General features: G+C 36.8%; 1 protein-coding gene across 1 annotated transcript in view; it reads left to right on the top strand.

The window, feature by feature from the left end:
* The first annotated feature begins 1,394 nt into the window (after positions 1 to 1,394).
* asb1 (ankyrin repeat and SOCS box containing 1) overlaps positions 1,395 to 22,662 on the top strand; it is a 23,423-nt gene continuing 2,155 nt past the window's right edge. Inside the window, exons 1-4 of the mRNA XM_061926530.2 lie at positions 1,395 to 1,750; positions 4,811 to 4,949; positions 9,894 to 10,196; positions 12,839 to 13,221. Coding sequence (XP_061782514.1) covers positions 1,654 to 1,750; positions 4,811 to 4,949; positions 9,894 to 10,196; positions 12,839 to 13,221 — 922 coding nt within the window. The 5' untranslated portion in view covers positions 1,395 to 1,653. The remainder of the gene's footprint in view (positions 1,751 to 4,810; positions 4,950 to 9,893; positions 10,197 to 12,838; positions 13,222 to 22,662) is intronic.

Here is a 22,662-nt window from a genome sequence, read left to right as displayed (position 1 = left end):
TAGAGGGGGGGGGGGGTTACCCACATATGCGGTCCTCTCCAAGGTTTCTCATAGTCATTCACATCGACGTCCCACTGGGGTGAGTTTTTCCTTGCCCTTATGTGGGCTTTGTACCGAGGATGTCGTTGTGGCTTGTGCAGCCCTTTGAGACACTTGTGATTTAGGGCTATATAAATAAACATTGATTGATAAACATTGAGATCAAATTTGGTATTTTTATAAACGACTGTAACATTAGTTACAGTAACTGTAACATTAGTTACAGTCGTTTGTCAACATTATTATGCTCCAAGCAAAAATGTTTCTACATTAATGTCGATTTATGAAAGTAAGGCCTACATTTTCTAATTGGCTTAATGGGTTACAATTAGAGATGTCAGGCCGATATTATCGGCCAATAAATGCGTTAAAATGTTTTATCGGTATCGTTTTTTTATTATCGGTATCGTTTTTTTTTTTTTATTAAATCAACATAAAAAACACAAGATACACTTACAATTAGTGCACCAACACAAAAAACCTTTCTCCCCCATTTACACCCATTCACACTCATTCGCACAAAAGGGTTGTTTCTTTCTGTTATTAATATTCTGGTTCCTACATTATATATCAATATATATCAATACAGTCTGCAAGGGATACAGTCCGTAAGCACACATGATTGTGCATGCTGCTGGTCCACTAATAGTACTAACCTTTAACAGTTAATTTTACTAATTTTCATTAATTACTAGTTTCAATGTAACTGTTTTTATATTGTTTTACTTTCTTTTTTATTCAAGAAAATGTTTTTAATTTATTTATCTTATTTTTTTATTTTTATTTTTTTTAAAGTACCTTATCTTCATCATACCCGGTTGTCCAAATTAGGCATAATAATGTGTTAATTCCACGACTGTATATATCGGTTGATATCGGTATCGGTAATTAAAGAGTTGGACAATATCGGAATATCGGATATCGGCAAAAACGCCATTATCGGACATCCCTAGTTACAATTATCAATCAAATATTGGAGGATTTAAGCCCTAAAATTGATATCTTTGTGAAAAACATTTCAAGTGATTTTTGTCTTTTTATTTTTTTATATTTCTTAGTATAATTACTCTCTGTATTTGCTTTTGTTTTCTTTCCTTGATGTTGAAAGTGCCTTGACTTTTGTGTGAATTATAAATGTACGTTTGTTGTTCAATAATAAAAAAGATAAATAAATAAGTAAAAACTCCAACAACAACAACACTTATCCCCTATCCACCAATCACGCCAAGGTGCATTCAAGAGCACCTGAATTCTGGACATTTGTATCACACGTCGTCGTCGTTAATCGAAGTTTTAAGCATTTTAAAACCTAAAAATAAGCATTTTAAAACCTAAAAACGCTTCTCATACAAGAGAGTTGATATAGTTGCATTAGTTAATCAAATAATTATTTTATTTTGTGTATGATCCAATGTATTAGACCGTGTCAGCTTATAATGTACTGTCCCTTTAAATGAACATCTGATCTCAATCAGGAAGTAAAGCACCGAGCTCGGCCGACTCGCCTCCGTGTTGTCAATGTAGTTTCTTCATGTTTGTTGCCTCATTCATAGCTTCTCATTTTGAACATTCGCCTTTTTAATCAGACTTGAAGGTCTTCTTCACAGCAGGGACATGGCCGAAGGTGCCGAGGCTGATGTTGACGAGCCGCCTCGTTGTCATGTGCCTCCTGTCATTACAGTCTCCGGTCTGCCCAGTGCCACTGCAGCAGGTAACTTGAACGCATCATCGATTGTTACATTGTCACACGAAATGCACCATAAGGCAGTCTTGAAACATATTTTAATTTGTAATAATAAGGTGTGGCGTTATTACACACACTGGCCAATTGTGTCGATTTGTCACTGGTCAGTTAATAACACACTAAAGGCTTTACTGCCAAATGTTGGCATTGAAAACAAAGTCCAGGCCCACGTGATGGTTACTCTGTATTAATTGTATGTGACGTTCATAGTGTTTAAGATATTTAGTTTTTCTTTGTATTGTACGTTGGTAAATGCAAATGGTATAAGATTACTATATGAAGAAGGGTTTAATGAAATTACTGCTAACTCCACAAACACACAAAAATGTTAACTCTCGGACAACGATTCGCAGGTAAAAAAAAAAAGTTATTCAATAAACTAATTAATTTGAAGAATTAGAACAACAATAATAAACACTGTTAAATATGTAACTGAACATTATTTTTTACACTAGGGTATACAGTTACACAATGATATTATTATTATTATTATTATCATTATAATATACAGTATGTGTTTCCATTTTTACATGGAAACACCAAAAAAGCCCCCAAAAATCGGTATGTAAAGAGAAAAAGCATAAATAGTCTAAATTAGAGATGTCCGATAATATCGGACTGCCGATATTATCGGCCGATAAATACTTTAAAATGTAATATCAGAAATTATCGGTATCGGTTTCAAAATTATCGGTATGTTTATTTTTTTTTAAAAAGGAAAATTTATGACTTTTTAAAACGCCGCTGTGTACACGGACGTAGGGAGAAGAACAGAGCTTCAATAAACCTTACAGGTCACACTGAGAGTGGCCGTATAAACAACTTTAACACTGTTACAAATATGCGCCACACTGTGAACCCACACCAAACAAGAATGAGAAACACATTTCGGGAGAACATCCGCACCGTAAAACAACATAAACACAACAGAACAAATACCCAGAACCCCTTGCAGCACTAACTCTTACGGGACTCTAAAATATACACCCCCGCTATCCCCCCCACCTCAACCCTGCCCTCCCCAACCCCGCCCACCTCAACCGTCTCATGCTCTCTCAGGGAGAGCATGTCCCAAATTCCAAGCTTCTGTTTGGAGGCATGTTGAAAAAAATAATGCACTTTGTGACTTCAATAATAAATATGGCAGTGCCATGTTGGCATTTTTTTCCATAACCTGAGTTGATTTATTTTGGAAAACCTTGTTACATTGTTTAATGCATCCAGCGGGGCATCTCAACAAAATTAGGTATAATAATGTGTTAATTCCACAACTGTATATATCGGTATCGGTTGATATCGGAATTGGTAATTAAGAGTTGGACAATATCGGAATATCGGATATCGGCAAAAAAAGCCATTATCGGACATCTCTAATTATTATTATTATTATAATAATATATGTTTTTCCATTTTTACATGAAAACACCAAAAAAGCCAAAAAAATCGGTATATAAAGAGAAAAAGCAGAAATAGTCTAAATAATAACTAATATTAATACACTTGGATACCCACAATACAAAGCGGACACAATATCTGTTTTTAGCATTTTTTAAAAATAAAAAAATATCAATATGTACCCCGCATACTTTACCTTTCAGTATGTGGGCCTTGGTGGAAAACGTTTGGAAACTCCTTAAATAAAGTATCAAAAGTAGAGATGTCCGATAATGGCTTTTTTGCCGATAATCGATATTCCGATATTGTCCAACTCTTAATTACCGATTCCGATATCAACCGATACCAATATATACAGTCGTGGAATTAACACATTATTATGCCTAATTTTGTTGTGATGCCCCTCTAGACGCATTAAACAATGCAACTTTACCGTGAATTGATTAACGTGGACCCTGACCCTGACAAGTTGAAAAACGTATTCGGGTGTTATCATTTATTGGTCAATTGTACGGAATATGTACTGTACTGTGCAATCTACTAATACAAGTTTCAATCAATCAATCAAAAACAAGGTTTTCCAAAATAAGAGAACAACTTCAACTCCAGTTATGGAAAAAAGTGCCAACATGGCACTGCCATATTATTGAAGTCACAAAGTGCTTTTTTTTTTTTAACATTTGGTGGTAGCGGGGGTGTATATTGTAGCGTACCGGAAGAGTTAGTGCTGCAAGGGGTTCTGGGTATTTGTTCTGTTGTGTTTATGTTGTGTTACGGTGCGGATGTTCTCCCGAAATGTGTTTATCAATCTTGTTTGGTGTGGGTTCTCAGTGTGGCGCATATTTGTAACAGTGTTCAAGTTGTTTATATGGCCACCCTCAGTGTGACCTGTATGTCTGTTGATCAAGTATGCATTGCATTCACTTGTGTGTGTGCCAAAGCCGCATATATTATGTGACTGGGCCGGCACGCTGTTTGTATGGAGGAAAAGCGGACGTGACGACAGGTTGTAGAGGATGCTAAAGGCAGTGCCTTTAAGGCACGCCCCCAATAATGTTGTCCGGGTGGAAATCGGGAGAAATTCGGGAGAATGGTTGCCCCGGGAGATTTTCGGGAGGGCCGGCACGCAAAGGACGTGCCTTTAAGGTTTATTGGCGCTCTGTATTTCTCCCTGCATTCGTGTACACAGTGGCGTTTTAAAAAGTCATACATTTTACTTTTTGAAACCGATACAGATAATTTCCGATATTACATTTTCAAGCATTTATCGGCCAATAATATCGGCAGTCAGATATTATCGGACATCCCTAATCAAAAGTATCGATTTTTTGATTTGAGAATGAATAATAAAGCATATAGATCTGGTATCGGTGATATCGATATCTATCGGTCACATGTTTTTGTTTTCTTCTTAAAGTGACACACATCGAGGGGTACAGTATGTTTCATAATGCATCGATGCTTTAGTATCGTTTGACCTGTCACCGTGCAATTGTATGATTGATGCTGATGATAACAAGTCTAGAGGGATGTGACACAGTGGACCTCAAGTATATTTTAATAAGCTTCATCCTGGAAAAAAACGTACTTACTCGGGGTAGTGAATTGTTTTTACCCGTGTGCTGTCACCAGGTCAAAACCTGAAAGAATGGCTGCTGGAGCAGTTCTGTGACAAACCTCTGGAGCAGGATGACATGCGACTTCACAATGCAGCCTATGTGGGCGATCTGGACACACTGAGGAACCTACTACAGGAAGAGAGCTTTTTAGAGTAAGGAGTGTTTTTTTTACAGTTGTACCTCTGTTTTTGTTAATAATATACTCCAAAAGGTCTGACGAAAACCAAGGCAATGACTCCCCTAAATCTTGTAAATTCAATCCAATCTGTTCCAGACACTAAAAAACATGTAGAGAACACATCTAGTTTTATATGTAGATAACAATGGGAAATACATATCAATTACTGATTAGATGAATAAATGTACATTTAACATGACTTTTACTTTTATTAAAGACTCTTTTTGGCTAAGAACATTTATTTTATACAATAATTTTCAAACATTTGTCTGATATCTGTATTTTGTATATTCATCAGGATGGTTCCAGAGAAAATATGTCTACATAAAGATCATACGAAATATACTATCAGCATATTTTTAGATTTGTCTTGGGCACCTGATTATGTAAATTTTGAAATTCCGCTAACAAAATGTAATACATATGGCATTGACAATGTTGATTTACAATGAAGGAGAACAAATAATTTAATCAATCCAAACCCTATTAGAGCTAAATTAGTTTCTGGGGTTCCTCGAGGTTTCATTTTAAGACCTCCTTTTATTTTTAATCTATAATCCATAAACAACTTTAACACTCTTACTAATATGCGCCACACTGTGAACCCACACCAAACAAGAATGACAAACACATTTCGGGAGAACATCCGCACCGTGACACAACATAAACACAACAGAACAAATACCCAGAATCCCATGCATCCCTAACTCCGGGCTACATTATACACCCCGCTACCACCAAACCCCGCCCCCCCCAACCCGCCCACCTCAACTGACGCACGAAGGGAGGGGGGGGGGGGGTTGATGTGTGGGTGGGCAGGGTTGGGAGGGGGCGGGGTTTGGTGGTAGCGGGGGTGTATAATGTAGCCCGGAAGAGTTAGGGCTAGAGTTATATGGTGCGATTATGACGACAGTAACCAGTTTCGCTCTGTAAAGTCATTGTTGATAGACCAGCCCTTCGTCATCTGTAAAACGTCTCAGCAGACGTTGCAACAATTGACGAAAAATGTTGGTTATTGTTTTATCTTGTCACCTGTCGCTCACAAGAGTTGCTTTGCAAAATGGAACAGTAAAGCAGGGAAACCAGAGTGCAGCCTCATGAATAAATAAAGCCATTAAATGCTTTCCACATTCCAGTAAGTAGTTTTATTCCAGCAATACAGTACGGACATGTTTTGTACTTTCCTGCGTCATCTAATTCATGGTTATCAAGCCATCTTCAAATTATTCTCCCAGTTTGTCCATCAGTTAACCTCGCTTTCGAAAATTTTGGGGCCTGATTTACTAAGATCCAAATACCACACGCTAGACAGCATGTGCGAAAAATAAAATAGCGTGTACTAGGGCTGTGCGATATACCGAGTTTGTATCGATATGTTTTTAAACAAGATATGAATTGAGAAAATATCTTAATAACAATATAATTTATTTCACGTTGAAATGACCAAACGCCGCTTATTTGTTGTGTTCCTTTATTTTCCCCCGCTTACCACTCCCTCTCAACACTCCCCTTCCTCCTTCCAAGATGCGCTTGCTCTCTCCCACCCACTGCACTGACCCACAACAACAACAACACAAGCAAATACTCGCTACGCAGCTCAACTACATTTTTTTTAAACAAATAGCTACATGCTACAAAAGAAGACAGAGGGAGAAGAGAAAGAAAGAAATGAACTCCACGGGCAGGGGACGACATATACGGGAAAAATCAATTATAGGTTGGTTTACGTATAAGAACGTCCACACGATCACGCAAAGCTGTGTCGTTAATTTCGGAGAGAAAATGCATCTCAAGAGTTCATATCCATTTTGGCCGGACACTTGCCGGTAGCTGATCATTTATAACTGTGTCAGGTAGCCCTCTCAAGTGCTGCGCCGAATGTCCGATGCCACCTTCAGCTGTTGCCTTTCGACATTGCTCGCATTAAAGTCTCACCAATGTGGAGATGTGGTATTGATGAGGCAGCAGGAGTCGATGATGAAGTCCATCAAAAAGTTGTTTCGCCAAAAGTTAACTTGCGATTGTTGTGGTGATGGTAGAATAACAACAAGCCTATTGGTGTTAGCAGTGTAAACATTAACCGGGAAACGGAATTTGGCTTGGTGAATATTTTCACAATATATAACAATACATAATAAATAGAAAATAGTTATTAATTGCGATGCAAATACATTCTAGAATCTCAATTTGCGAACTTAATTTAAAAAAGGTTGAATATTGAAGCACATTTCTACATAAGAAACAATGTAATTATGAATAATGGGTTCCATCTTTGACAAAAGTCCATATTTTAGTTAAAGCATGTATACATTGAACACAGCATAAAGCGCTATACTGTATATCAAACATACATAACAAGGGGGTTATGAATTACATTTTTATTTAATAACAGAGTCAAACCAACAACTGGATGAAAGGTTTTAAGTGTTGTACATGCAAACAAATGTTTTAAATTAGATTTCTCTCTAAAGTTATATTTTTCTGTTGACATGGAAACGGAAGTTCCCTTTAATTTGCGAATGGAAGTCCCACTGATGGTTATCTATTGTGATCACCACAACATAATAATATAAAATAAGACAACTACTGTATTATAATACATATTAGACATACATAACACTTACTTTAGACGTAAAATATGTACAATTTGTAAAAAAAAACAAATAAAACCGGGAACTTGTGTATGAAGGTGCAAAATTTAAAGTGCAATGTGTCGAAGGACTACTAATGTTATTGCTTTTCCTTGACGTCTTTAGTATGAGTCATGATAAACAGTTCTCAACAATATGTAAGCATTTATGTGATTATTTACCAATTTTTACACATTAGGGCGGGGGTCAGCAACCCGCGGCTCTAGAGCCACATACAGCTCTTTAGCACCACCCTAGTGGCTCCCTGGAACTTTTTCAAAAATGTATGATTCTGTAAGACAAACATGACACAAACCTCCCTAATTGTTAGAAATCCCTCTATTTATATTAAACACGATTCTCTTATGAGAGTATTTGGCGAGCGCCGTTTTGTCCTACTCATTTCGGCGGTCTTTGAACTCACCCTAGTTTGTTTACATGTACAACTTTCTCCGACGCTGCCACAGAAAGACATGTTTTATGCCACTCCAGCTTTGTTTCATTTTGTCCACCAAACCTTTTATGCTGTGCGTGAATGCACAAAGGTGAGCTTTGTTGATGTTTTTGACGTGTGTGGAGTGTTAATCAGACATATTTGGTCAGTGCATGACTGCAAGCTAATCGATGCTACCATGCTATTTAGGCTAGCTGTATGTTCAATATTGCATCATTATGACTCGTTTGTAGGTATATTTGAGCTAATTTAATTTCCTTTACTTATGTCCCCTGTGTATTTAATTTATATTTACATGTCTAATGACATACTATCTGTATGTAATATTGGCTGCATTTCAGATAGTTGTTTGTGTGCCATGTTGTTCCAGACCACAGCAAACGTTACCCAGCTTGCAAAGATTGTAATAAAGCCATTAAAAGAAGACAGCCTGCCATCTCCTTTAACTTGGACACACACATCTATACCTTTGGCCATTCTAAGACAGTCGTTTAGAGGAGTTATTTCACCCCCTGAGAAGCCTGGGTTTTACTAATATTGTGAAATTGTGTTTAATAAATACTACATTTCAACATTTCTGTCAACAAAGATTTGTGTCAGCCTGCGACAGACACATAGTCATTTTGATAGTAGGCTAATATAACTAATGTAGACACTTACATCATGTGTTGCCTTCATTATAACACTCATTTAAGACTTTTAAAGTAATTTTGATAGTAGGCTAATATAGCTAATATAGAATCATCATGTGTTGCCTTCATTATACACTGCAAAAAGTCAGTGTTCAAAAACAAGAATAAAAAAAAATAAAAATAGGGGTATTTTATTTTAACTAAGCAAAATTATCTGCCAATGGAACAAGAAAATTTGGATAGTCAAAACTTTCCAAAACAAGTAAAATTAGCTAACCTCAATGAACCCAAAAATACCTTAAAATAAGTATATTCTTACTAATAACAACTGTACTACTATATGAGTACGTATTTTCTATTGTTTCATTGAAAATAAATATGTTTTAATATGACACACAATTGTGTCAAAGTCATGATTTTTTTTTTCATGCTTGAAATAAGAAATTATTACTTTAAAAAAGTTGTTTTATACTTGTAAGTGTTGATGACACAGCTTTGCAACAGTTTATATTCTAGTTTCAAGCATGTTTTACTCAATATAGGTCATAAAATCTCAGCAACAAGCTGTATAGTGGTTAGAGTGTCCACCCTGAGATCGGTAGGTTGTGAGTTCAAACCCCGGCCGAGTCATACCAAAGACTATAAAAATGGGACCCGTTACCTCCCACTAAGCATCAAGGGTTGGAATTGGGGGTTAAATCACCAGAAGTGATTCCCGGGCGCGGCCACCGCTGCAGCTCACTGCTCCTCTCACCTCCCAGGGGGTGATCAAGGGTGATGGGTCAAATGCAGAGAATAATTTCGCCACACCTAGTGTGTGTGTGACTATCATTGGTACTTTAACTTTAACTTAACTTAATATCTTACTGAGATAATTTAGGACCAAAACCCTTAAAACAAGTAAAGCACTCTAACATAAAATCTGCTTAGTAGAAGTATTATCTTATCAGACAGAAAATAAGCAAATATCACTCTTATTTGAGATATTTAATCTTACTTAGATTTCAGTTTTTGCAGTGTAACACTTATATAAGGCTTTTGCGCCTCCAGACAGATTTTATTTTGTAATAAGTCCAATGTGGCACTTTCAACATTTTGGGTTGCCGGCCCGTGCATTAGGCTGTAGCATTTTCCCAATAAAAGCTAATGATTGTTCAACCATCAATCCTAATGAATGACTCCTCCCTTTCCTGTCGTTCTAGACGGATCAATGAGAAATCGGTTTGGTGCTGTGGATGTCTGCCCTGCACCCCCCTAAGGATTGCATCCACAGCCGGACACGTCGCCTGTGTGGCTTACCTTATTGCTCAAGGGGCTGAGGTGGACCTCGTGGATGTCAAAGGCCAAACGGCGTTGTACGTCGCTGTGGTCAACGGTCACCTGGACTGCGTGCGTGTCCTCCTTGAGGCCGGAGCCAACCCCAATGGGAGCCGTCACCACCGCAGCACACCGCTCTACCATGCTGTCCGTGTCGGTCGACTGGATGTGATTCAGGAACTCATTCGGTGAGCTTTGGATGGGATTGTACTGAATCCTGCCTGTACTCAATAGTCGCAAATAAGCTTGGATTTATTAGAGAACCGGCGTGATATAAATATTGAAACAATTGTGGAAATAAGTCTATAATTTGGGGATTCAATGATTATTTGACCTAACAATAATTGGGTGCACATATTTGGATTTATTTGGGATTTTCTCAAATTCATAAAGTGTCAAAATTATACATACAGCTTCAAAAATGTAACGTACATTCTGTGAAAAACGTACTGAAGGCTCGAGAATGTCTTATGGTGCATTCCATCTACCTGGGAAGTTAGAAGTCGGAGCTGGGAATGACGTCACAGCCGAGTCGTGGGCATTCAAGCTATGAGGTCATGTTGATGAAAGCTATTTGTGCACTTGTCTAGTCTGAATATGAACAATGATGGGAAAATGTGGACTTTTTCTGCAACCTTCCAACATGGTGGACGAAGAGGAACCACAGGTGCTATTGCAAGCGATGTAGAACGTTCAGTATATAGCCTACGGCATGCAAAAAAAACGTGTTTACACGATAGTAACGTTACCATATATAAACATCCAACAATACATCGTAAATAGCCGATTTAGTGTGAAAAAAAACAAATCGGTTTTAAAATATTGTTTACATTCAGAACAGCCAGCTTAGAAGCCAACTCGGGGGTGGTGATAATGCCCTGACTTTCCGACTAGAAATTCCGACTTCCCAGTACAAATGGAACGCACCATTAACCTTTGTGCAACCCTAGGACCCAATCATTGTTCAGTTTAAAAGTTAGCGGTTAGAAACTTGGCTATGGAGGGTTTATTTTGTTTGTCTTAAATAAAATACCAATGTGTTTTTAAATGGAACATAGAATATATTATAAAAGTAAAGTGTACACACCTCAAGAACTCTTTCAACTCCATTTTTAACAGACTGTAATCCTGGTATATTACTACCCTTTTTCCATGAAAACTGAAATAATCTCATTATTGTTGATTAATACATTAGAAAATATTGTTTTGATGTAAGTATGCACCTTAACCACTAGCTAACAACAGAAAACCATAAGCATACGTCTCAGAGCTTTGATAAGCATAAATAAACTAAACCACAATTAAGAAGCTGAAATGCAATAGAAACGATCTTGGGCAGTTTCAATATATAAAGTATAACATGGCATATATATATATACAGTATATGTAAAAAAGACTTGTGTGAACTCAATAAACTTAAGTCTTGTCATTCTCATTCCCTGGAGACACAAGCTAGCATTAGCTAGCTTAAAATCTAACATGAAAACAAGAGTCATTAACATCTTTCTCCATTAACGAAATAGCCCAATCTAAACGTCTATAAACACATTACTCTCTGAGCAACTAACCTACAGACTGTGCTCTCTTATAGGCAGAGATCGATCGATACTCAAAGCAATATATTAACAGGAAGTTGATTTGAGTGACATCACATAAACCGGACGTGATGTTTTTTTCTGTATCTTTAAAAAAAACCACTAAAACTTTAACAAAATAAAATGTAAGAAGATAAACATATTTAAACATTCAAGTAAAAATAGTATGGCTCTTAAATAGCCAGAACAATATTATTACACAACAAATTTATTCCGTCAAGAAAGTTTATTGTGTGGCTATTTATTTACTGTATTTAATTTTTTTAATTAAACTTGGTTTTACGTGTGTACAAGTACTTTTTGAGCACATTCAACAATATGTGATCATTTTGGTGACAATAACCATGATATGAAATGTTTATGTCAGTACATCTCCTTGTCTGAAATCAATCAATTGTCAGTTATTTACCTATTCAAGGCCAAATATTCCACTTAGCAAAATATGAATATGCAATATTTTAAAAAACAAGTTGCAGAGTGGAATATTTGGCCTTGAATAGGTAAATAACTGACAATTGACCCGCTCATAAGTGTCATTAGTCAACTATATATGTATATATATATATATATATATATATATATTTTTTTTTAATTTATTGTATTTATTTTTATTTATTTATTTATTTTTGTATTTATTTTTTTAATTGTTTTACTTTCAATGCTTAAAATCCTTTAGCAACTTCAGATCCATCTATTAATCTAAAGTTTGTATTTTTTTTTGTCAAAAAAAAAGTATAATGGGGAAAAAGCAAAATATGAATATGTAATATTTAAAAAAAACAAATTGCATTTTCCCCATTATACTTTTTTTTTTTTTTAAATTTTTGACCAAACAAAATACAAACTTTGGATTAATAGATAGATCTGAAGTTGCTAAAGGATTTTAAGCATTGAAAGTAAAAAAAAAAAAAAAATAAAAAAAATAAAAATATATATATATATATATATATCTAGTTGACTAATGACACTTATGAGCGGGTCCCTTTTGGATCCCAAGAGTAGGTGTGTAGAGTCAACCTTAAGGTCACATACAGGTATTAACTAGAGATGGCCAATACGTGATGATTATTAACTGCAGCTGCTCATTTTTTTAAATGAAAAAAATATTAAGTCACAAAGGCTCATTCCTTGATTTTGTTTGTAAATATACTTCTATCTTAAATAAGCATTTCAAGATAATCGTGCCTATTGTCAACCAGTATTTTTTTGATTTGTAAAATGTTACCTTGTTCCAGGTTCAATGCTGATGTTGACATGGATTATCAGCTGGGTCCCCGTCTTCCCTTATGTGCTCGGACCCTCAACACTTTAGTGGTGTGTCCTCTCTACATCAGTGCCGCTTACCACCACCTGCACTGCTTCCGGGCTCTGCTGGAAGCTGGTGCTCAGCCTGACTTCAACTACTCAGGGCCCGTGTGCCACGATGCTTTGACTCGCGGCCTGGCCTCCTGCCTCCTGGATGCCGTGCTTCGACACGGATGTGAGGTGACCTTCGTCCAGCTGCTGCTAGACCACGGGGCCAACCCAGGCTATGTGCCCTGGGATGATGCTGAGCTGGAGGCTCCCAACCGAAGAAAGGTGGATCCCGAAGCCCTCAAGCTCTTCCTGGAAGCAAGAAGTAAGTCAAACTACTGACATCACATCCTTATATGAAGTTGGTCTTTCCTCAAACCGTTCCAGTGTGTGGCTTGCAAAGATTAATGATATACCGTATTTTACGGACTATGAGCCGCTACTTTTTAAAAACTTTTTGAACTTTGCAGCTTATAAAAGGGTGCGGCTAATTTATGGATTTTTCTTCGCTAACGGCTATAATGTTTTGTATTCATCAAAAAGTTGTCATATTACACCGACAGAGACACCGAAAAGTGTGTTATTGTTTGTGCTATGGTGTCATCTTTTGGACGAGTTTGCTCACTGCAGGTGCTGCGTGTTAAAAAATGTACTTCCTGTTTTGTGCCTTGAACCGGAAGTATAGCCGTCCATAGCGTTTTCTGCGTGAAATGATTCTTCATTCATCACTCCAAGCAACGTTTGAAAGTTTTACAATTTAACTAAAACAATTCATACTTACTAAACAGTTCCATGTGTGATGTCTCGAGGAGTGTTTTCATGCTAATTTGTATGTGCTATCGTAATGTAAAAAAACTAGTGTCGTTAAATTTAGGTGCGTGCGGCTTATATATACGGTGTGCTGTATAGCTTGGAAAATGCAACAGTTTAATTAAATTTGAACATTCTACATGAAGTCCACAATAAAATTATATACAGTATCATGTCCCCCCAAAAGTAGGAAAATGCTCATCTATATACTTCCAATAACTCATATATTTATTATTTAGTTAAACAGGAAGTAAGAAGAAAAAACTAAACGAGAAAATACATTTACAGCTCCGGTCATCAATCTAAGCACAGTGGAGAAAATAAGAATTGTGGTTTTAGCCTTTTCCAAAATGTCCAACAAAGACACAGTTTAACAAAAAACTGAAGCAATTTTCCGATAAAAATTAATGTATAACCAATTGTTCCATTCCAGACACCCAAAATATTAACACTAAACTTAACTAGATAATAATTATAATTTTGTGGTCACAAAACAATGCAAAATACATATGCAGTGAAAACTTGATTTACGGACTCAAGTAGGTCTTCAACTGGATTCCTAAATAGAAAAGTTTGTATATTGAAGCAAATTTCTCCATAGGAAATATTGTAAACATGAATAATGTGTTCCAGTCTTGACAAAAATCAATATTTTAGGAAAGTTTGTAGACTTTGAACACAATTATACACTATAGTATTTAGATATGGATACCGAAACTAGTACTTTTTTGGCACCCGCCAGTCTTACTGGGGACCGATTCACATAAAATTCAACAGTGCCATGTGCTGGTAACTGTGTTGCGCGTGATCTCACGCCCGGTCAATATACTCTGCACTTTGATCACTCCAGCAGCACTGAGAGCAGACTCAGCCAAACAACCTCTAGGTAATGTTGCAATTTTCAATGCCAACAAAGCAATTGACTCAACAAAATTAGTAAAGTAAGTTTTCCAAAAATATGCTAGCTTGATGCTAATATACATTGGCTTTGCTACTGACATGCTACTGATTATCATTAGCAATTTTACACGGTAATTTCAACACCTTCAAATTTGTTAATGAGAACTACAACTAAGATTAATGTTAAAATCAAACGGCTGGTGTGTAATAAGTGTAATACTTACAGTGGTAACACTTTGTAGGGCGCAACAGACAGCAAATACTGAGCTGACCAACACACCATAAACTATACACTTTGACCATCTAACGTCTTTCACTTGCAACTGCAATTGCAACATAGTATCATATGAGACTCAGAAATGTGATAGTTAAACAAGAATAACAACAACATCCCGTTATTAAATTTGCAATAAAAATGAGATTTTAAAAGTTATTCACACACACACAGAAGTACCAAAAATTGGTACGGTTGAGTACCGGTATTGATTCCCAGTTATTGGGTATCAGTACCGTATCGGTTCAAATATGAACGGTTCCCCTATCCTAATTGTATATGAAACAAACATAACAAAGTAGTGATGGATCAACATTCTGTTTAACAACAATTTTTATTTATTTTTTAAATGCACTCGGGTATATGTACAGTATGTCACTACAATGATTAGGAATAAAAAAACAAAATCCCCTTTACCTTTTTGGTTTTATCTTTTTTGCTGCAGTGGAAAGGAGGGAAAAGGGAGGCAGTGTTGGCAACACTGTGGATACTTCCTGAATGTTTCAAACCACAAATCGCTTGTCCATTGCTTTCTTTCAAATCATTGAGCCAGCAAAACTAGACACATGCTGTAAAAAAAATTCTAAAAACACTTAAAAAGCCCACAAAATGGACACTAAGCATTCAATAACTAACGCATCACTGCTCTGCTAACTGAATAAGTGCAGAGATAGATGAATGTGCTGCCTGGCACAAAATGGCTGTGCTGTAAGGCACATAATGGATGGATGAAATGTTGACAAAGTCTGTACAATAAAGCATATTTTTATTGGGTAAAGCAAAAAAAATAAATAAAAAAATAAAATAAAATATATATATATATATATATATATATATATATATATATATATATATATATATATATATATATATATATATATATATATATATATATATGAACAAAACTGATAAATGAACATTTAACATCGGCGACAAGGGAGGAGAGAATGGAACATAATTCCAAGCAGAGTTCTATAGTGTTTTTTACCTTCTTGATCAAAGTGCTGGCATTTTATCATTCATGCATCTCTCACCTGATAGTAGACAAACGTGGCCATGGACCGAGAGGCTGGTCGACTTTGACTTCCCCAAGATGGCGAAAAAGACAAAAAGACGCTTGTTGCGGCAACTGTTTTTAACCCTTTGTGAGTATTGCGATTGAATTTTCATCTAAACGGGATTATGTGAGCATTCTGTCGTTCGGCATCCCAGTGAGAGTGGAAATATTACAGTACGGTAAGTGTTTGTTTTATTATGGTTTGTATGTTAAGCACCTAGCAATGCTACTGATGCTATAGTGTCACAATGAAACTGCATCTATTACTCGGCTTCTAAAACTTTCTGTTCATCCCTTAAATAATATAAGGTTCTGGATCATTATTTTTCCCAAAGTAATCGTTGTTGGCTCTCACAAAATCTGCTTGATTAGCAATGTTGTTGATTGGGAAGTAATCTCTAGATCCCGTTACTGGCTTCCTCATTATGTCTCATATTGATAATATCTATTTATTCGCAAACTTTGGAAGTCTTTTGGTGTTATAATAGCTTCAATATAGAGGCAACTTGCTTTTCCACTCTACTGGTACTTTAAATGTTAACGTTAGCATGCTAACAGTTAGAATGTGTTATGTACCGCGTCATTTGACTATGATTCTGAAGTGTGTGGCTGCAAAATTGGCTAAAAAAGTTAGCATGTGTCAAGTATCAAGTTACTATATATGAGTTCAAGGCGTTTTTCTGCAAAAAAGTTAGCACGCTAATGTTAGTATTGCTGCCTGAGCCAATCAGTGGCCACAATATTGAACAGCGCATTCTCATTGTTATACTAGTGAACTCCTTTTCTAGCGTACTAACACATCGGCATGCTTAGGTATTAGCTGTAACAACTAACTACGGAAAGAGATAAGATAGCTTCTACGTCGCGCGAAACACCTTTTGAGTTTGTAATGCACAGCACTGTGATACAACACCAATTTGTACTGACTGAAATAACATGAACAATCATATTAAAGTATCTGTAAAGTATTAGCCCACATTTCATGTTTTGTTTGTACACAGCTAGCCAGACAGCGTATGTACTGTAGTGTACGGTGCTGCATGTATCATGATCAATAGTATAGTGACTTACTCAATGGATAGTTGTCCGTTTGGTCCAGCTGGTTAGGGATGTTTCCAGTTTATTTGGGTAAGCACTCTGCTAATTTGGCATAGCTTGGCTCAAAGTTCCAGATTTGCAACGTGACCATGTCCCTATTCTCTCGGCTTCCGTCTGCTCCAACGTTTCAGCTTCTTCTTTGTGCTCGCTTCTATAAGCAGCAGATCATCCTCTGTATATTCAGCTTCAAAAAGATAAGATTGTGAATCCACATTTGACCAACAATAGTCATCTTCATTGTCTGTTACCAAGTCTGCCACGATTCGGAAAAACACTTGTGTTTGATTCCGGGAGTAGGAACACATTTGTTGCAGGAAGTCGGAAGTGCGCTGCTATGGAAACGGAAATAAATGCGCCGAAGAATTAGTTCCAGCTATGCATAAAATGACCAAATTACGGTAAATATTGTACGTATTACATATTGTTATGATCCTGTCTGTTACTACGTTTTATATATATGAATATATATACTTGCAGTGTGTATATTAAAACGTTGCAGGAGGGTTTTGAAGTTGTTTTAGAGGCTTTGATGGCTACAATGATGACTCCCATTGGCCGCATTTTGCAAGCTTTTTTTTTAATCATCTTTAAAGGGGAACATTATCACAATTTCAGAAGGGTTAAAACCATTAAAAATCAGTTCCCAGTGGCTTATTTTATTTTTCGAAGTTTTTTTCAAAATTTTACCCATCACGCAATATCCCTAAAAAAAGCTTCAAAGTGCCTGATTTTAACCATCGTTATATACACCCGTCCATTTTCCTGTGACGTCACATAGTGATGCCAACTCAAACAAACATGGCGCATAGAACAGCAAAGTATAGCGACATTAGCTCGGATTCAGACTCGGATTTCAGCGGTTTAAGCGATTCAACAGATTACGCATGTATTGAAACGGATGGTTGTAGTGTGGAGGCAGGTAGCGAAAACGAAATTGAAGAAGAAACTGAAGCTATTGAGCCATATCGGTTTGAACCGTATGCAAGCGAAACCGACGAAAACGACACGACAGCCAGCGACACGGGAGAAAGCGAGGACGAATTCGGCGATCGCCTTCTAACCAACGATTGGTATGTGTTTGTTTGGCATTAAAGGAAACTAACAACTATGAACTAGGTTTACAGCATATGAAATACATTTGGCAACAACATGCACTTTGAGAGTGCAGACAGCCCAATTTTCATCAATTAATATATTCTGTAGACATACCCTCATCTGCTATCTTTTCCTGAAAGCTGATCTGTCCAGTTTTGGAGTTGATGTCAGCAGGCCAGGGAAGCTAGGGTCGATATTCTTCTCTTGATCATCTTCGGTGGCATATGGGACGGTGTGAGCCAAGACATCCAGGAGGTTTAGCTCGCTCGTCTGCGGGAACAAACTGCCGCCATTGCTTGTCGTGCTACCGAGGTCCTTTGTCCCTGAATTGCTCACACACTCCGGCAGATTCAATGGGGGTCTGGCGGCAGATTTCTTTGACTTTATCGTTGGAAATGCATCTGCTTTGAGTGTCGCAGGATATCCACACATTCTTGCCATCTCTGTCGTAGCATAGCTTTCGTCGGTAAAGTGTGCGGAACAAACGTCCAATTTCTTGCCACTTTCGCATCTTTGGGCCACTGGTGCAACTTTAATCCGTCCCTATTCGTGTTGTTACACCCTCCGACAACACACCGACGAGGCATGATGTCTCCAAGGTACGGAAAACAGTCGAAAAAACGGAAAATAACAGAGCTGATTTGACTCGGTGTTTGAGAAAATGGTGGATTGCTTCCCGACGTCATCGCTCCGAGAGCGAATATTAGAAAGGCGTTTAATTCGCCAAAATTCACCCATTTAGAGTTCGGAAATCGGTTAAAAAAATATATGGTCTTTTTTCTGCAACATCAAGGTATATATTGACGCTTACATAGGTCTGGTGATAATGTTCCCCTTTAAAATACCCCGCCCCCCAAAAAAAGATATGTGTTCTTGTCTCTTATAATGATTGTGAATGATAGGAAAAATTCCCAAAAAAGTGCAGTTCCCCTTTGAAGATATGCAACTGCATTAAATACAGAATAGACAAAACAAATATAATTAGTAACTGCCTTTTTTTTTCTTTCCGCGGGCCACATTTTATTTTAATTTTTTTTCACGGCCAGTTGTGATTTAGCCGTTTTTATGCTTGAAAATGCTTAATATAGGGCAAAATGACATAGAATATGCTTAGTTACCGCTAACACAAAGCTATGATATAGATGTTTTGTTCAGATGGTTTAGCATCTATTTATTGACTTTTAATGTATTGGTTTTAGTATATGTAATGTATAAAATGTATCTAAGAGTCCCCCGCATCCTTCAATTTGAATTTATGCGGCCCTCCCTGGAAAAAGTTTGGAGTAAACTAAACAAACTCAGCACGCGATCAAATACGTGTTTCCCTTGATCTACTGTATGTACATTTCTGACAGGGACTGTTGCTAAGTTTAAAGGATTTTTATCTGGAATATACAATGTCAGCAAATAATACTATGATGGCGAACATGCTGTAACCCGCGGTCAGGAAAGCAATCGTTCAGAATCCACTGGCGACGCAGAGCTTTATTTAGACAGTCATGAACGGTTCCCATCAAAGAGAACTTGACTTCATTCAATTTGCAGTGAAAACAAATGTTCACGAGCTTGTGTGCTCGGTGATGTCAGGAAAGCATGCAGCTGCTCGGTCATGGACACAACTGCCATGAAGCTGCATGCTTTTGTGCTGAGGTTGATGCCAAAGCAGGTTTGGCACTCAGCACTTATTGAGTCAGTCCAGCATTTTATACACATTGGGCCTCAGCACTCTGTGAAGGTCATTCCATGGCTGAACCACTGTGCTTCCTATCATGAACGCAGCAAAGGCGCGTTTTATTTTGTTCCGTTTTACATAGAAAATTGTCGTATTCTCAATAATTCTTATTTTGTCACATAACACTTCTTTAATACACACCTAATGCAAAGGTAGAGTACACTTGAACTGTCTTTATCATGGAATATTTTAAGCAGAAACTGTTTTGTTGCAGCTACGATATTTTATGACACTACCAGTCAACTTTATTCAGACATTAAAGACTCATTGTGTTCACAAATGGCTTAATGTTTTTTTGTAACCCAGGGAAATTCATGAATCACAGGACAGTTTTTGTTAGTGTTATGATCTATGTATTTTTTTAAATATCACATTGATTTCTATGACTTTTATTCAATCCGATTTAAACTTAATAGCACTTTTTATTAGGGATGCTCAATAAATCTATTCACAACTGAATACCTAAGTTTTTTTTAAAAGAATAAATGTAAATTCAAATACATATTTTTAATATATTGTTATTTTTTTAAGTTTATTCTTCCAAAAAATATTATTTTATATTTTCAACAATACATTTTCCCAAAATGTTTTTTTAGGCCATATCTGTGTTTATTCGCTGCACATATAGCCTTTATACGGTTTTCGCCTTGCATAGGAGAGTTTTAACTTGCACTTACAGATGTAGCGACCAACTGCAGTTACTGACAGTGGGTTTCTGAATTGTTCCTGAGCCCATGTGGTGATATCCTTTACACACTGATGTCGCTTGTTGATGCAGTACAGCCTGAGGGATCGAAGGTCACGGGCTTAGCTGCTTACGTGCAGTGATTTCTCCAGATTCTCTGAACCCTTTGATGATATTACGGACCGTAGATGGTGAAATCCCTAAATTCCTTGCAATAGCTGGTTGAGAAAGGTTTTTCTTAAACTGTTCAACAATTTGCTCACGCATTTGTTCACAAAGTGGTGACCCTCGCCCCATCCTTGTTTGTGAATGACTGAGCATTTCATGGAATCTACTTTTATACCCAATCATAGCACCCACCTGTTCCCAATTTGCCCGTTCACCTGTGGAATGTTCCAAATAAGTGTTTGATGAGCATTCCTCAACTTTATCAGTATTTATTGCCACCTTTCCCAACTTCTTTGTCACGTGTTGCTGGCATCAAATTCTAAAGTTAATGATTATTTGCAAAAAAAAAAAAATGTTTATCAGTTTGAACATCAAATATGTTGTCTTTGTAGCATATTCAACTGAAAATGGGTTGAAAATGATTTGCAAATCATTGTATTCCGTTTATATTTGCATCTAACACAATTTCCCAACTCATATGGAAACGGGGTTTGTATATATTTGAGCCTGAATATAAAGAGGATGATCTACAAGTTTAGTAAGCTGAGTGATAATCAGATGCAGCTTTAGTAAAACACTAAGCATCATGTAGCAGCATTGTTAAGTGCTAAACAAGATATACAAATTATAACCATAATAAAACAATCACTTACTGTACAATGTCTGCTCTTACTGGGATGCCGACTTTTGGGATGTTTATATCTTCCCGTTTAGATGAAGAATTAATCATAATCCTCACACAGGTTAAAATAAAGGTGCCACAAACAAGCATCTTTTCGTGTCTTTTTCGCCATCTCCGGGTCGAAGTTGGATGTCAAAGTTGACCAACTTCTCTGTTTATGACCACATCTTTCTATTATCCAGGTGAGAGGCATGATTTATAATCTACAATTAACTTTTACCAACTCAGAGGGGATGCAGCAGCTCACCGGCTGATGATGTCAATATAGCAGCATAAGCCAGTTAGCGCTCTGTGATCACGCCGCGACTAAAAGTAGTCCCTTACAGTTAACGCTTGTAATAAAAATATCGCTAATACTTGGTTAGTATTCGGGTCACGAGGTGTAAATATAGTATTGTTGGCGGTTTTTGGATGTTTTTTTGGAGGGCTTTATGGGCACAATAGACACAATGAATGCCATTACCGTCATTGTTTGCTGACTTTTGCTAGCATTTATTTACATGTTAGAATGCATAAAACAAGAAAAACATAGGAAATGTGAATGATAGGTGAATTTTCCAAAAGTGTGCAGTTCCCCTTGTGAAGAATAGTTTTTTTTCATTTATTCTTAATAATAATTTTTTTTCAATCGATTTTAAAAAATTGTGAATCAATTTAGAATCTGAATCGGAATTTGGACGTACCGTATTTTTCGGACTATAAGTCGCAGTTTTTTTCATAGTTTGGCCGGGGGTGCGACTTATACTCAGGAGCGACTTATGGGTGAAATTATTAACACATTACTGTAAAATATCAAATAATATTATTTAGCTCATTCACGTAAGAGACTAGACGTATAAGATTTCATGGGATTTAGCGATTAGGAGTGACAGATTGTTTGGTAAACGTATAGCATGTTCTATATGTTATAGTTATTTGAATGACTCTTACCATAATATGTTACGTTAACATACCAATCACGTTCTCAGTTGGTTATTTATGCCTCATATAACATACACTTATTCAGCCTGTTGTTCACTATTCTTTATTTATTTTAAATTGCCTTTCAAATGTCTATTCCTGGTGTTGGGTTTTATCAAATAAATTTCCCCAAAAAATGCGACTTATACTCCAGTGCGACTTATATATGTTTTTTTCCTTCTTTATTCTGCATTTTCGGCCGGTGCGACTTATACTCCGGAGCGACTTATACTCCGAAAAATACGGTAAATAAATAAAACACATTCCGCACCCCTATTGTAACGAGAATGAATGGAGAATCTTGT

This window comes from Nerophis lumbriciformis, linkage group LG31, assembly GCF_033978685.3.
Source record: "Nerophis lumbriciformis linkage group LG31, RoL_Nlum_v2.1, whole genome shotgun sequence".
Taxonomy (NCBI): Eukaryota; Metazoa; Chordata; class Actinopteri; order Syngnathiformes; family Syngnathidae; genus Nerophis; species Nerophis lumbriciformis.
The sequence above is the reverse complement of the archived record's forward strand: the minus strand, read 5'-3'. Positions and strand labels throughout refer to the sequence as shown.